General features: G+C 43.2%; 1 protein-coding gene across 2 annotated transcripts in view; it reads right to left on the reverse strand.

Annotated features, from left to right (window-relative positions):
- Positions 1-2510: 2510 nt before the first annotated feature.
- The window catches only part of ASB2 (ankyrin repeat and SOCS box containing 2), a 33852-nt gene continuing 20464 nt past the window's right edge, over positions 2511-15898 (reverse strand). For both annotated transcript variants that reach the window (XM_075503499.1, XM_075503498.1), the window contains 3 exons: positions 10973-11534; positions 7286-7439; positions 2511-6530 (listed from right to left, as the gene is read on the reverse strand). In XM_075503499.1, the coding sequence (XP_075359614.1) occupies positions 6394-6530; positions 7286-7439; positions 10973-11534 (853 nt within the window). In that variant the 3' untranslated portion in view covers positions 2511-6393. The remainder of the gene's footprint in view (positions 6531-7285; positions 7440-10972; positions 11535-15898) is intronic.

A 15898-nucleotide genomic window follows, 5' to 3' on the forward strand; every position in this document is an offset into this window, starting at 1 on the left:
CCAGGGCGGGTATCAGAGTCGTGCTGAACATGACAGCTCCTGAGATTGAATTGAGACGCCTGGTCGGGCACCGGGCGCGAGCTGCTGGCAGCGTGGAGCGGCGGGGGGAAGGAGGCCGGAGATTGCACCCTCTTCCTCGTGGGCGGGCTGGAGCGAATTAGTAACTGTTGGGAAGCTACTTGGGCTCCACTCTCCTCTCAGTACATGGGTGTCAATCGGGAATAAGCCTTACGAAGCCGGTGGCACGGAGCGTGAGGCAAATCAGGGCTCTTTCATCGACGGGCATTGTCTAAGCTGCGGCGAGCGGGGCTGCAGGCCATTCATAGCTGCACTTGTAACACCTAGGAGACCTCCTCCATGTGGGAACATCTTTCCGGGGTTGCCCTGCGGCAGCAGCAGCGAAATGAAATGAATTAAACCCATTCAAAGAGTTTTTGTACTTTAAAGTAATTCCAGAGAAGTCAAGATATTCAGGTCACTTCCTTTTGCATGCAAGAGACTGGAAGGACAGTATTTAATGTAGAAACCACGTTTGTGAATTGATTTAAGGCCTTCTTGTATGTAAACACTGAGAGAATTAAAGGAAAGAAATAAGGGAAGAAAGGAAGTAATTTTATTTTGGTGATTCTGCAAACGCAGTCTGTTTATTTTTGCCCCACCGGGTAGACACACGTTTGATTTACAACGGGTGGGTAGATATGAGGGCTGAAATCTCTGCCTATTCAGAGTGATGTAAATCAAAAGTAATTCTTCTGGGGCTGGGAAATTAGCTAGTGTTACGCTGGTGCAAACAGAAGCAGGATGAATTTCTGCATCAGGAATTGTTCTGCATCAACAGAACAAATGAGAAATTGTATAATTAGTTGAATGCAAAACCATAAAAGAAGAAAAAAGTGTACAGAATAGCCTGCCTTGATTTCTGGCTCACAGACATCTTTTATTTTGCCGGATTTTAAGATGCTATCACAAGATCTGGCTGCAAATTATTTGCCCAGTATTTTCCCAATTATTTTAACAAATTGGCATTAGAAAAGTTAATAGGGGATTTTTTAAAGTTAGATTTCTCTTAAACCCGTGGAGAAAGTGGTGCTAAGGCACAGAACATGAGGGCTGAAAGGTCTAATACTGCAGGCTTTGTATCTATTCAGTTATACTGGAGTAAATCACTGAGGTCAAGAGAAGTATATTATGGGGGGGGGGGGGGGAAGGGCCAGAGAATGGACACCTGTGATCTCCCAGGGCCTGAACCTGCTCTCACTGAAGCTAATGGGAACTTATCCCAGGATTCAATAAAAAGTGGCCTTGATCAGCTTGGTCTCTGGCTAGTGTAGCTCCCTATGACTCTTGGTATCTCCATAAGGGGAAAAACAGGCAACGTGTCTTCCAAGCGCATTGCAATCATGAAAAAATTATCATTTTAACCAGTTGTAGAGTATCATTTTGGATCTTACGATGGGGCTTGGTGTTATATAACCAGGTTGCAACTTTCATTGGGATATGAACTATTCTCAGGCTAAAAACAGCTCATTCTTTCCCCCAACTTCACAGTATATCCCATGAATGTTTACTTTTATGGAAACAATGGCTGTAATGTGTTAGTCCAGCAGGCCAAAAGTAGAAATGGAGATGGCTTTCATTGCTTTCTCCCTGCTACCAGCACTTAATACACGTACCAAGCCTGTATAGCCTACTCCTACAGGAGAGAGAGCAGGAAACGGCTTTGGTAGCACATACCTGCAACTACATGCAAGGTGCAAGGTGGTAAAGAGCTGATCTAAGGGTTGAAGAAACAAGGTTAGCTCTTGATCCAGAAGTGAAGACATGAATATACTTAGTCTTTCCATTTTTGTCTTTTTGGAAAAAAAATCTGTGAGGAGACTCTGTCCCTCTCCACGAGAGGGGACCAGAAACCAGAAACCAGAGGCAGTACCCCCATGTAAGTCAATGGGAGGAGAACTATGGCTCTTAGTTTGCAGAGCTGTAGGCAAGGAATTTTTGGCATGGAAATAGGGGAGCTTTCTCACACCAATAGCTCTGTGTCACTGTTGTAATCCAGATGAAGCCAGATGCTAAACTCTGTCTCAGTGCTGTCAGTGCAAAGCAGCCTCATTGGCACTGGTCTGGATTTCCATCTGGGTGACCACAGCAGGTTGTGGAACGAACCACAGGTTATTGCGGTGACTGCTGTGGACAAGTGTTCCTGCTTAAATTCAGAAGGGAAATTTGAAAGTGCTGCGTATCACACCAGATTATGGATTTCTATCAACATTAAAATACTTGGCAAAGTGGATAGCCTCTGTAGAAATCTTATTTCTGAAGAAATCCAGAGAAAGAAGAGAGTTAAAATCAAGTTTCTACATTTTGGATATTAAATTGTTTGTTTTCTTTTTCTTCTTTTAAACTGTTTCTTATTTGAGTGTATGTTGCTGCACATTTTCCATGTAGTAGAATAGGATGTTTTTAAGTTACAATGAAGGATTGAACCAGACCATTCCAAATGACCTCTGACACACAGATATTTATGCACTTACCCTCAGATTTAAACTGATGTTACTTTTTAAAATCCTTAAAATCCTTTGTGACATGGAACTTCCCTCCCCAGCCCAGGGCAGGCAGTGGCCCTTGCTGGGGCTCTGAACTGGAGCAGCAATGAAGTAAAACGCAAACGAACAGAAGACAATTGTTAAGTATATTCAAAATCACTGAATGGGGATATGTGAGACTTTCCAAAAGGTTTGCAAAGAATAGCAACTCTGTCTTCTCTCTAGCAATACTTACTGTTCTCTCACCCCTGAGATTAACATCAAAATTATTAATTGTTCAAGCTTGGATTGATTCAGACTTTTCCTGGCTATTTTTGTGTTTGGTTGTTCAATGTTGCTATTCAGGACAGCTGATAGCCCTTCAGAATCTACTTGTTTATTCATACTTTGTTTGAAAGATAGAAACATAACATTCGAGAGTTGCTATTTACTACAACAATGCAAATTTAAACTGTTAAAACCAGAATAGCTTTTATAAATAATGGGAAGGGAGAGGTAAATGAGAAAGCTTTCATACAAAATGAAATAAAAAATCAAAAAAGTGCACAAGAACATCAAGTGAATTGCACATGTTGCAGTAAAAAAAAAAAGTACAGTAACCTGGTCATGAAATATTCCTAGAACATTTCACATAAAGTCATCATCTCTGAAGGAGTCTATCTATCACACTCAGTCAAAACAAGCTACGTTACCTTGCACTAGAACTACTGATCTGCTTACAAAGCCTCGTTTGTTTGGGTTTTGGGGGACTTGTCTTTTCACAGTAACTTAGATAGATGCATTAAATGCACATTGAATTTGTGCAGATTCAGTATTGCGCACAAAATATTGTGTCAATGACAGGAGTGGAGAGGTAGTGGGCTCCATTTCAGTGCAAATAAATGTAAACTGAATGTGTGAAGATTTGCTGTAAGGATCAAGCAGAAAGGACTTAATAACATTGTAATTGCCAGATTCCCCCTCTAAGATACTCTCCTCAGTTTCTGTGCACAGTGTGCCCTTATCCTTCCCGCAGTTGCGGGACGTTCCCATCAGACCAGTGCTCTCCAGCTCAGTGACTCTCCTGCTCAGGACAGATGGTTGACAGCAACCGGGACATGGGTCTCCCAATAGAGATAAAGGTCTCTTGGTTGAAAGAAGAAATGGACTTTCCATATTTGCTCCACTCAAACCCAGTTTCAACTTCTCCAAGGACATAAAAAGAAATTGCAACTCGTGAGACTTTTGTGTATGTAACAATGTTGGCTCAGGGGAAATTCCCAGTTTGGGACAGCTTATGAAATCCCACCCCTGTGGTTATACATGCAGTTGATGATTGTGAATCCTTCTATCAGCCAGCGGTCTCCCGGGCTGTCATTGCACACCAAACAAGCACTTAAGTAAATGGTCTCCACCATGCCATGTCTGTATCCATCACCCTCTACGACTCTGTTACAGTCATTTAATTTCAAGGAATTTTCTTCTGATTTATATCCATGTGAGTAAGACCCAGACCTTCGCTGCTCAGCCCCATAAAGTGAGAGATGCACAAACTCCACAGGTGACTTTCTATCTCTCAAGCTATTGCTTACCAATACAGGGCCTTCACTGGAAAACTGATCTAAAGATTTCCTGTTCCCCATCCCTTTCCCTCCACCCAGTATTTTTCCAGCCTGAAGCAATTCCCTGTTCACGCTGCAGGAGACAAAGGGGTAGGTCCTAAACTTCTAGTAGTGGAAGTCACTGGATGAAATTTCAGCAGTGGAGGAATCTCACCTGACTTTCCAAAGCTTTGCAAGAAGATCACTGTTCAGTGTGAATTGAAACTCTGTTGGGTTTTCAACTTCTTTTGCATTCGGGAAGGGGACAGCTATGGACAGAGTGCCCGTAGCTATAACCAATTCTTCTTCTGCTCACAACCTGTCCCACAAGTGCTGAACACATTTCACACAAAACCATCACAGAATCTGAACTTCTGTGCCCAGACAGACTTGTATGTGTGCAACACACTTTCAGTCCTGCGTTAAGGTATAAAACTCCACACAAATACAACTCGGTGCAATGCATTTTCCCTACTTACATTTCTATCTGATTCCATGGATGGTATGTGGGCCAACAAACAAAGCCAGATCTGTCAGGTCTCTGGTGGGGAATCCAAACAAACCATGGTGCACAGCTCCTTTGTCACCTAAGGTAAGAATGAGTGTGCTTCTAGCATAAGATCTGCAAAGACGTAGTTCCAAATTTAGGCTCTTCCATCCTTACTTAGGTGCCTAGTCAGGAATGAGGCACTCATCAAATCAGTGGTTCAGCAAGTCACACCTGTCAACTGAGCTGTAGTCACTGCCAATAACTGTTCAGGGGCTCCTCGGCCTCCCCAGCTGTGAGGGAATGTGACTTGTTAAAAACTTCAATAAAAGAATTTCACGGACAATTATAGCGGTTCAGCTGATAGATGGTAACTTGTTAAGCTGCCATAAATCATTTGTGGATCTGAGCTGTAAATAGGTGACCTAATTTTCAAAGAAGCTGAGATAATAACTTTCATCAGTGTCAAAGAGAGCTAATAGATACTTCAAACTTCCAAAGTCAGGAAATTCAGGGCTAAATCCTAAGACTTTTATTCTGCCTCAGTGACATCTGACACCAAATGTGGTCCCACTGGCTTAAGTGGAACTACACCTGGCGCAAGCAACTTGGCATTGTTTGGGCACCCGAATAAGGATTTGGAAGCCTAATTCTGGGTATTCTTTTTCATAAATCTCAAAGTCTGACTTTCATCATTTTGAAATAACCTCTCTTTTCTTCCAGTGACGGTATTGTTACAGCCACAGAGGTCCAAGGAAGTAAGAGAGGCTGGATTTTGTAGGGACAAGATCTTCTAGTGGAGCAACAGATCAAGTTGGTTTAGTAGTGTTGCCTCTCTCCCTGTGTACCTTGCTTCTCTCCACATCACTTTCTGTTCATGCTTGTCTAGGGCTTTACTCTGTTTTGACACCGGCTTCATGACAGAGTAAAGCTACTGGTTACAGTGCAGCTACTACTAATTTACACCAAAAAAAAAAAAAAAAAAAAAAAAAAGAGCTCAGAGTTGCTTTCAAATCCCCAGTCTAGGAAATTCTCTCAAGCAGAATTTCACCTACTTCTTATTGCAAATGTAATACAACAGGAACTGTATTTACTATGTGCAAAGACAATTCTTACATCCTTTTTAAATAATCCTTCCCTTGAATTTTAAAGGAATCAGCATTTCTGGATTTTAGTCTATTAAAAAGTTCTGAGCTTTGAATGTTCAGAAATCAAATACTCTACTCAATAAGAAAGGTCCAAAAAATGAAAGCAAAAGTGTTAGCAAGATGGTGTCAAGTTATGAGAAATTAGCAACCAGCACACTTAGCAGAAATCCAAAAAGTAGAATAGAAACTAAAATAAAAATCTCAGTCAGTGAAGGAAATGTGATTGTTTTCCCAAATATGTTGACTCTTGACAATTTCTGAATTGTGATCACAGCAAGGACACTAAGCTCCACCACAATCCCAGGATACCTTTGAATTCCTCACTGATACTGCTTCAGCACTATTCATTTTTCAGTGTTGGCTTTCGTTTCTTATTCTTTGCAGACCAAGCTCTGAGGTGAATCATATGTGTTTTCTCTTGGAAAACCTAACAACAGTCCTATGTTTAGCTCTCTGTCTCCTCCATTTTCTTCTAACTCATGCTTCAGAAGCATATTTCTCTTAGATTAGTCATTGGAGGGCGCTTGACCAAGCCAGCAGCAATTCCTCCCCACTGTGCACAATGTGCGCCCTTGCTGTGCCGATGACGCTGCGTGCCATGCCGGGAAGCCGCTGAACGTCCAGTGTGCCTGGGGTCACTGTGTGTAATCATGCTGTAAGTATCGAATCAGTCTGTCTGGGAGAGGCAAGGTGTCAAGAAGTTTAATGCGGTTTCTTCCAACCAGGCTTCGTACCTTGATGCGGCAAAGATGGGAAAGAGGTCGGGGGGGCTCTGAAACATAAGCAGGTCAGAAACATGAGCAGAACAGGTTTAAACTTGAGAGACAGCTCAGCTTGGCCCGGTCAGTAGCAAGAGGACAATGGGAGAAGGAGGAATGAAAAAAGGGGGCTTTTCTGTAATGGAGGGATGATAGGTCTGGCATTGGTGGCAGCTCATCTGTTCTGAGGCATGACATAGGGAAGGAAGTGGGGCTAGAGGATGGGGTGCTGTATCCCATCTCAGCCTTAGCAATGGGCTTTCTAGGAGGATTTAAATAAGCCACTTCACAGTACTCAGTCTTCCCACTGAAAATAAATGTAATATGTACCAAATTTAGCTTGGTGCCAGAAAACTAATTCTGATAATGTCTATGAAAGACTTTGGATCCTGAAGGAAAGGATGTTTAGGAGAGCAGAATATTAGTAAAGGCTTTAAAGGCTACTGGTGCCTGCTGGGCTGCTGTGGAGATGGTCATGCTGCCCGCCTGCCCTGATCTGACTGCACCCCACGTGCAGCCAAATGGGTCTTCCTATACTGGCAATGCTCATTCCCAGTCAGACAGATCCACAGCTGCTGTACATTTAACATCACAGAGTCAGTGACACCTCAGCAATTTCTAGTGCCTCATACCTGGTCTAAAATGTAATTCAGTCTCAACAGGGAAATCCTATCAAGTTTAAGGGATGAATACTAAGAGGAGATGGTGACTGAGGTTTTGAATCCAATAGTGGAATTATTTGTGCCGGATTCTCTCCTGGGTGACATACCTGCTTTTTCTTTAATGACAGCCCAGTCCTCATAGCTGTCAATATGCTCCTTGAGCCGGGAACAGAGCTGCACGTTACCTACGTAATCCAGGAGAACATCGATGATGGGCCCGGCCCAGCGACTCATCTCTGGAGTAGACACCATTTCACAAAACTTCAAGGAAAAACAGATTGACTACAGTCAGTGGGACATGAATGCACCCGTGGAAACTGCAACGATAGCAACAGCCCCGACCGCGTTGATGGTCCCACCCTTCTACCAGCTGTGAGAGCAATTACCAGTTTCCCCTCAGAAAACTTCAACTAAAGCCTCTTTTTTTGCAACTGAGGGCAGAATCCCCTCTGTACAACCGCAGGAGGACACAAAACCCTGGTGGAGGCCTAGCTCTGGAGCATGGAAAGGATGCTGAATTGTTTACAGGGTCCAAAGGTCCTACTTCCACAGAAATGGGAGGGCAGAGGAGCGCTCACAGCTTTGCCCCAAGCCAGTAAGGGAGCTGCTGAAAGATCCATGCAGCCCAAGGTGCTGTGACCCAGCGTGCTGGGTCCCTTTCCTTTCTTGGGAGGGGCTCTGTGGGGCTACTGTGCACAAAGGAGGCTTAGGGAAAAAGGAAGATTCTGCAGAGCGCAGCACCTCCTACTTCTGGTGAACCCACTGGTATCTGCAGCTTTTGGGGACCAAACAACTCACTAGAAACAAGTCTGGGGAAATCTCTGCAGAGATGAATCCCAGGCAGTTTTACTCGCCCATGGGAGAACTCTCCTGGGCCTAATACAGAGTAGAAGCATCTTCCTTACTCAGTCCTGGATCAGGCAAATTTTCTGTTGCCCCCAGTGCGAGCTGCAGACTACTCAGAGCTGTTGCATGGAGGGCTGCTTGTGGAGATACTGAAGAACAGACTTAAGGACCCGACTTCAAGCAGTCTCGTTTCAAAAAAGTAGTGGCTTCTCTTCCCACTTTAAGCTAAATATGTATATTATACCAGACAGCTTCATCTATCTCTGTTAGGGTGCTGCATTTGATGAAGGTATCTGTGGACTTATCTGCATGTGAGCAGTCAGAAAATTTAAGATTAATTAAATCACGCTGTGTGGATAAGAACTCAGGCACACGACCGAACCCAATTGAACAATGGTGGCTTAAGCACCATCCATCAGCTCAGTCACTGAGACTGTCTGCAGGCACCCTCCAAGCCCACCCCAAACAGGAAAGAAAATGCACCAGCTTAAACCGCTTTCAGTTTCAGCTCTTGTAAATAGACCACATTTGATTATACATGCATGAGTCCTAACTCAAAATGCATTAAACTCTTGTATGGATACTCTTATTCAGAAATAAAATTATATTAGCTCACATAGGAAAGAATAAAGCTGCAGAAAATTATAAGGCCATTTTATTCAAGGCGAGAGCATTCACAGAGGTGTTTACTACTCCTCTGACTTTTTTTTTCACTGAGCATCATCATGTAATGTTTCCCAGGAAAATTAGATACAGTAATGTTGGGAGGATCCCAACGTACAACCCACAGTTTCCTACCTGGACCGGTTACAGGAAGTGCAGTTTAGTGTATCTGGCTGGCATTCTCCAGTGCATATGCAATTCCCATGCAGTTAACTATAGGACGTGCAAACTGGGGATCTGCACTACCACCTCCAAGCAGTAACACCACTTTGTCAGAGTTTAAATGAGGATACATGTGTAGGGCAGTAAAACACTGGATCTTACTGCTCTCCTTTTCTTGCCTCTGCCAGAGACCTTGCCTGCCTTTTCCTCTCTTTCCTATTCACAAGCTCAGCCTACAAAAACGTTTTCTGGAATAAAAAATGTTCCAAAACATGTTGCAGGAAAAGAAGCACAGCAAAATGAAGCAAAATAGTGCAAACCTGCAACTACAGGCAATGGGATTGACTCAGGGACAAAGTGACTCTGGGCCTGGGACATGCTTTGCCTGCAGTCTTGATAGGGCCCTGAATGCCCTCTCGCGGCAATAGGATACTTCACTCACCACATTCACGGTTTTAACACTGCAATTCTGGAAATGTGGAGTGAGACAGCAACCATTTTTCTGCATTCACTTTCTCCAGGACACATTAATTTAGTAGCAACAGTAATGATTCATAGTTAGGCATTTTTCAAATCCACTTCCAGTAGCTCATAGTCTTTACTGTATAAAGACTAATCATTCAGATTTATTATCCTTATGTAATCTTATACGAGAAAATAAAAATGCACGTCTTTTGTGTGGAGAAGGCTATAGTTTCATAAGATCCTCTATATTTCAGAATACAAACCATATCACAACTATATCATAAAGCTGCACCACACAAGCCTTACTTTTATTAGCCAAATTCCCAGCAGTAACAAGCAAATTTAAAATAATATTGGAGGGAAGGGATTGCTTTTTATCTGTATGCATTTGTCCCTCACCAGTCTCTCTCTAGGCACAGATACAATTTTAGACAGCCTTTGCTACCTCTGCCTCTTGTGGTCTGACCTTTGAGGTGATGACTCTGTTTGTGAGTGACCTAATATTTTGTTAGGCACTAAAAGTAGTTTTAGGTGAGATCCAGAGGGAAGTAATGTGCTTAAATAAGTAAAAACAGAACTGTTTTTGAGTGGCTAGAATATCATAGAGGGCTACAGACAAACCCTGTCTCCTTGCCTTGTAATTCTAGCCCTCTGTTCACTTTACATGCTACCATATCATGGTTCAAGAATTAGAGATGATATATTTTATTAATTTTTCATTGACAAAAATGTGGTGTCCTGGAGCAATTTTCCTGTGACAAACACTCTCAAGAAGAAAACAGCTCTGTTTGGGACAAGAGATTATTTTGATGGACTCTTACAATCCTCTTTCTAAGCTTTCTTATTTGTTTGTTTCCCAGACATGTTACTGGAGAGTAAAGTCTTTTGGAAGACAGGACTGATAAAAAGGTCAAGATTTCCTAGGATCTTTTAATGTTTTTTCTTTCCACCACCAAGGAGCATTTATTGGTGACCATCTCTTTGGGCTAAATGACACTTTCTTCTGAATCCCTCAAAGCTACACTTCAACTAGGTAGAAGCTGATTTATTTCTTCCCTGATTCTTTGCAAACTAGAAACACTGCTGTGCTGAGATTTCTTTGTTGTGTTGCATGTTGAAGCCCCTCTCCAGGGCTGCTTATCCAGTAGACTTGGAAATTGCAACTATATACATTCATTAGTTTACCCTCATAAAGTGAAGCACTAGACAATTTTAATTTAACCAGGAGCTTAAATTCCCTATCAGACAAAAATCTTACAGGGCAAATAAAACAAGCAGGTTTCTACTGCCCATATGCTACCACTCATATGCTACTTCCCATATGACACTGCCTGTCAAGAAAACATGCTTCACTCCTGGCACCTCAGGTCCAGAGGAAAAGAATATTGTAGATCTGACGGCAAGGCTGTCAAGATGGCTATAATTCACTGCAAATTCAAGCTAGGGCCACAGAAGCTGTTGCCTACCTTCCTGCTGTCATTGAACATGGACTTGGAACATTCACAGACTCTTACTGAGCCTTTTTTTCTGTAAATAAAGTAGGACTAAAGGCATCTTCTCTCACAGGAAAGTTGGGAGAAAAAATACATTAAAGTTGTCAAGATCCATGGGTAGGAGACATCCTCAGAAGTACTGTAGGTAGACTAGGCAGTGCTTACCTGTACTACGGTTGGCTCCTTGGACAGCTGAGGATCATTAAATCTGTCCCGTCTGTAATTTAATGCAGGGTGTGGGCCATTTCCATACTGACACTCAAAACAGGAACCTGCGTCACAGCCCAGATCGAGGAGATACTTCAGCACGGAAAGGTACTTCATCGAAAACATGATGGTAGCTGGAAATGCAGTGGGATGGGTTGATATATAGGCATCAATATTTGCTCCATGGTCAAGGAGCAGTTTCATGGTCTTCAGGCAGCCATGGCGGATGGAGATGAGTAATGGGTTGATGAGGTCAACATTGGGGTTGGCTCCAGCTTGCAGCAGGAGTTCTGTGGCATAGATGTTGTTGTTAAAAACAGCAAAATAGAGGGGGGTGGTGCGTCTGTCCTCGTAAAGGCAGGCCCGTTCGTTGGAGAGGGCAGTGTTGACATCATAGCCAGCATCGATCAGCTCTTCCAAGATGTCATCATTGTTACGTTCAGCGGCTAAGTGCAGGGGACTGATGCCGCTGCGCTTGATGCGGGTGCGGCTGGTCACAGGGATCAGCATGGAGACAATCCTGCCGGGTGGAGAGTCAGTGAACAGCAGTGAGCTCTAGGGGATCTAGGGGATCTACAACCATACAGCAAATTGTAGCTGTATGGTTGTAACCATAAGAGAGAGCCTGCTAACTCTGGCACAGGAACAACTCTCTCTGAGAGAAACCAGGGTGTGAACTTGAAACCTGTCAACAACTCCCTGTGCTCCTACCTTGCCAAAAATGCGAGTTGCGTGACCCCCTCTTTCATGGAGGAACAAGTCTTTTTGAAATTATCACCCAGTTTCTATGAGGTAATGGCAGCTACAGGGGCAGTTATGACAGAAGAGACGATGTGCTGACACCTCACCTACCCTATTGTAACTCTCTTAGGTGCCACAGCCCAAATGGCAGACATCAAGCCAAGATCTCCCAGACATTCTGCACCTTCATCATCACACTGTGGGTAGGACTGGAGAAACAGGCACACGGCCTCTGTCCTGAGGTGCCAGCAGGGAGGCTGTATCTCCCCACCTCCATTGGGATTTCTCTGTTGCTCAGCAGAGAAGGGTGCCAACACAAGGCATTAGTATGTCTCCTGGGTCACAGCCACAGCAAGGGGCTTGAGACCAGAAAGGAGGTGAAACGAAACCTTCCTCTGCAGGACTGAGCTAGGATAAACTACATATTTGGTTCCCAGTTATTACCCTGGATTGATCCCCATCCTGGAGGCCCTCACTGTGTGGCTTTTGGCTGTGGCAAATCCATGGGGCCATCAACATCCATCCCAGATCATGGGGAGCCAAAATGACAATTAGGAAAGGGGAGAAAAAGAAATAAAAATATTTTCCAGGCTGGTTTCCATGCTTTAGCCCAGGGAGAAAAAATGTACAGCCAAGTCCTAAACCCCAGTAATCAGGGATTGGTATTGGAAAGCATGACGTGGCCTTAAACACAGCAACATAAATCAAGTTGCTCTCATTATGTAATGTGAAATTCAAATATATGATGTACAGGATTCCCTCAGTTGCAAATCTGTGATAATTTTCATGTCTCCATAGGTGTCATTGGAGCTGCATGACTAGCCCCATGGGTTAAACCCTCATTTGCTGCTCATAAAGTTGGGTGGTTTAGCCAAAGGCACTAGGTTGATTCTGTAAATACAGACAAGTCACCTTAAGCTACTTCCAGAGACTAGGGACCATCCAACCTGAGTCTGCCTACTGTCTCAGGCAATGCCCACGCTCCCTATATAATGCCTGTGGAGAGAGGGATACCTAAAAAAAGGAACTTCTGGGAGCCAGCATGCTAAGCATACCTTCTCCTTCTCTTCTTCCTCCCATGCAGACTCCTCTATCTAGCAGTCAACAGCTCTTCTAACACACAAACATGCAAAGCTCAGTTTCCTACCATGTAGTGTGTCTCCTTTAAAATGCTGCGTATCTTCAGCTTGACTGCAATGGCTGGTCCCAACACTGGGCCCTCAAACATATATTTACATAATGAACTAAGCCAAATATAAGCACTAGTCTCAGGAAAACCTTTGTCTGTGATGCACTGAATGATCCTGTAAAAGACTGAGCCTCCAACGCTCCCAGGAGCTGAAATAAGAGTTGAAGATGCATAACACTTTACAGGATTATGTTCCTATTTACATGATGGACTGTTGATGTCTCCAAGTTACTTATACATCTCATTTTTAAACAAAAAAGGTTTTTGAATTATGTAAATATGTTGGGAAATTAAGCATGGGATTTTTTTTCTCCAAGCAGCCTCACTAATCTTCCAGCGCTGTGACGCTCACCAGGGAGCAGGAGGTTTGGGTGCTGGTGAGCTGGCAACTTCCCACCATTAGCAAATGTTCTGTAAGAGCCATAATAACAAAAAGGGCACAGAGCACTGCGAGGACACCATGCCAAGTGCCAGCATTAGTCATCCCATGATCAACTGTTTTGAAGATTTAAGGGTCTGTTTTGTTCTTTCCCTCCGGCATATGTGCTTCAGCCAGCTCTTCACATCTGAGTTAAAGAGGCACTGTGTCATTTCTGCCTGCAAGGGGGACCTGAACCTCACTGCAGGGGTGCCACACTGAGGCTCTACATCCAAATGCTGCAGTGTCCCAGACCTCAGTACACTCCCTGTACCCCAAATTTATTTTGGGAGGAAAAGCAGGAAGCATACAAGCATTTATGTCAGAGTTTAATTTTGTAGCTTGAACCTGTCTCTCTTCCTCATCCGCCAAAGTGGGTTGGTTCGGTAACATGGTGCCTCCACCTGTGCAGTCTTTCCTGTCTGTCTAGAGGGAGAAGGCAGCTCAAGTGAAGGCAGCCAAGGCCAGACAAACCAGACCACATCCCACAGGGCTGAGCTTCATGTACAGTTTCAAAATAGTGCAGTTTCCCTTCATCCCCGACACCTGCTTCTGTGATTTCTATTTGTTAGAAATTATATGGAGGAGGAGGCAGAGCATCCTTAGTATGAGTGTGCCAAGAGTTTATTGACTTGCATTTACTTAATAAATCTGCCCACACTTCACAAAGTCTTCCCTTCTCAGCATCTCAGTTCTGAGGGGGAAGGAGTTAAATGACTGCTTGCGATTGTCCTACAGTTGATGAGATGACCCTTATGAATTTCAGGTCAGTATTGACAAGGTGTCATTTAAAATAAACAAACACCAAGCAACAAGAGTTGACAGTTGAGCCTTGGGACCACATTCTTGGCTTTTTGATGGTAGGGAGCCTTCGTGCTCTGGCAAAAAGTTGAAGCGTGGAATTCCTGCAGAATTACGTATTAAATCTGCAGGAATACAAAGAGAGGTCACCGTGAAGGGTGTTATTTTACTGAATACCAAAGGAATTAAGAATGATCAGCCAATTGGGCTAAAGCTTTATCATTTAGATAAATATTTATAAGAGAAGATCTTTTTCTTTTTTCTTTCTTTTGCACTTAATTTGCAGCAGTTGTGCACAAAAATTTGTGCTCAGTCTTTTACAAGTGAAGGAACTCAGAGTTTGGGCTGAATTCTGGTCTCATTTATGCTGCTGGCTGTTGGGAATAATAGATGTGAGGTCTGAATCGGGCCCTTTCTTTCATAACATGGGGATGGATGGACTCAGGTTGCAGAGTTTCCATGTAAATTTCTTTTCAGGTCAGGGTGTGGAACTATAGATGGGAGGAAAAGATTCAAAGAGCTGGTCCAGACTCTATATACAAATTGGATTCAGACCAACTTACTGTACTTTCAGATGAACTTTTTTGAAAGTGAGCAACTGGAGCTGGGTTCAGTCTCTGGCACATTTCCCATCTAAAATGTGTTTGTTTTCAAGAAAATGTCTTTGTAACTCAAACCCCAGAGAAAATCTTGAATCATGCCTGCATTAGTCTATGCAGGGTATTCACGTACATGCTGTAAGCATATAAACCCATTACATAAATTCACACTGGGCTGCCCTCTAGAATACACAGCTTGCACAAAGCAGCAGGCCTAGTCCAACTACAGACAATGAATATCCTCAGGTCTACCAAAGTGATTTGAGAAGCTTAATTGGTATTCCCAACCAGACTTAAATGCTAGGATAAAAGATGCTATGGGAAGGTGTAGTGCTGTCAAAAGTTTTCATTCCTCAGACATTGTGAAATATATAAGAAACCGCTCTAGCGGTTGTCTGCAAAGATAGCTTTACTATCCAGAAATGGTCTTTGCAGCTGGATATGCCCTCTCCTTTGACTATTGCTGAAAGGATTTTGACAGGAACTGATAGTCAGAAGAGTTCACTACAGTCACCAAAAGAGTCTGTCACTGCAGGATGTGACTATGGTTTGCAAAAATAGCTGTGGGCCACTCACCCTTCCAGCAGCAAGGAGTTAAAGGCAGGAGCTAAAACTTGCCCTAGGATCAGAAGTAAATGCTAAGGAGTTCAAGCTCAGAAGCATGCTGCAATGTCCCAGGTCTTGAAAGAGCTAGGTAAACACTATTTACGTGACAGTGCAACAATTCCATCCCTAGACAATATCTTCTAAGTTGATATCCTTTATCACAGGCTGTAGAGCTTCTTTATCACAGGCTGTAGAGCTTCTTTCCCTCCTATAAACACCTCTACTTCAGTGGACTGGTAAATCTACCCAATTCCTGGTTATTTTTGCCATTAGTTACTTTTCTCACTGTTTAAAGAATGTGCTCAGCTCTATCCGAAACACATTTCATTTCAGAAACAAACCACTGGATCTTTTTATGCATTTGTCTGTTACATTTAAGAGTCATTTAATCACTCACTAATAAAGTATGTTTTCCAGACCGTGAGTAGTTTTTGTACTTCTATTCTGAAGCCTTTCCAATTTCCTGAAAGGTTTCTGAAAAGGAGGATACCAGAACCGGACACCATATTCTAGCAACAATCTCACTAATG

This window comes from Mycteria americana, chromosome 5, assembly GCF_035582795.1.
Source record: "Mycteria americana isolate JAX WOST 10 ecotype Jacksonville Zoo and Gardens chromosome 5, USCA_MyAme_1.0, whole genome shotgun sequence".
NCBI classification, from domain to species: Eukaryota; Metazoa; Chordata; class Aves; order Ciconiiformes; family Ciconiidae; genus Mycteria; species Mycteria americana.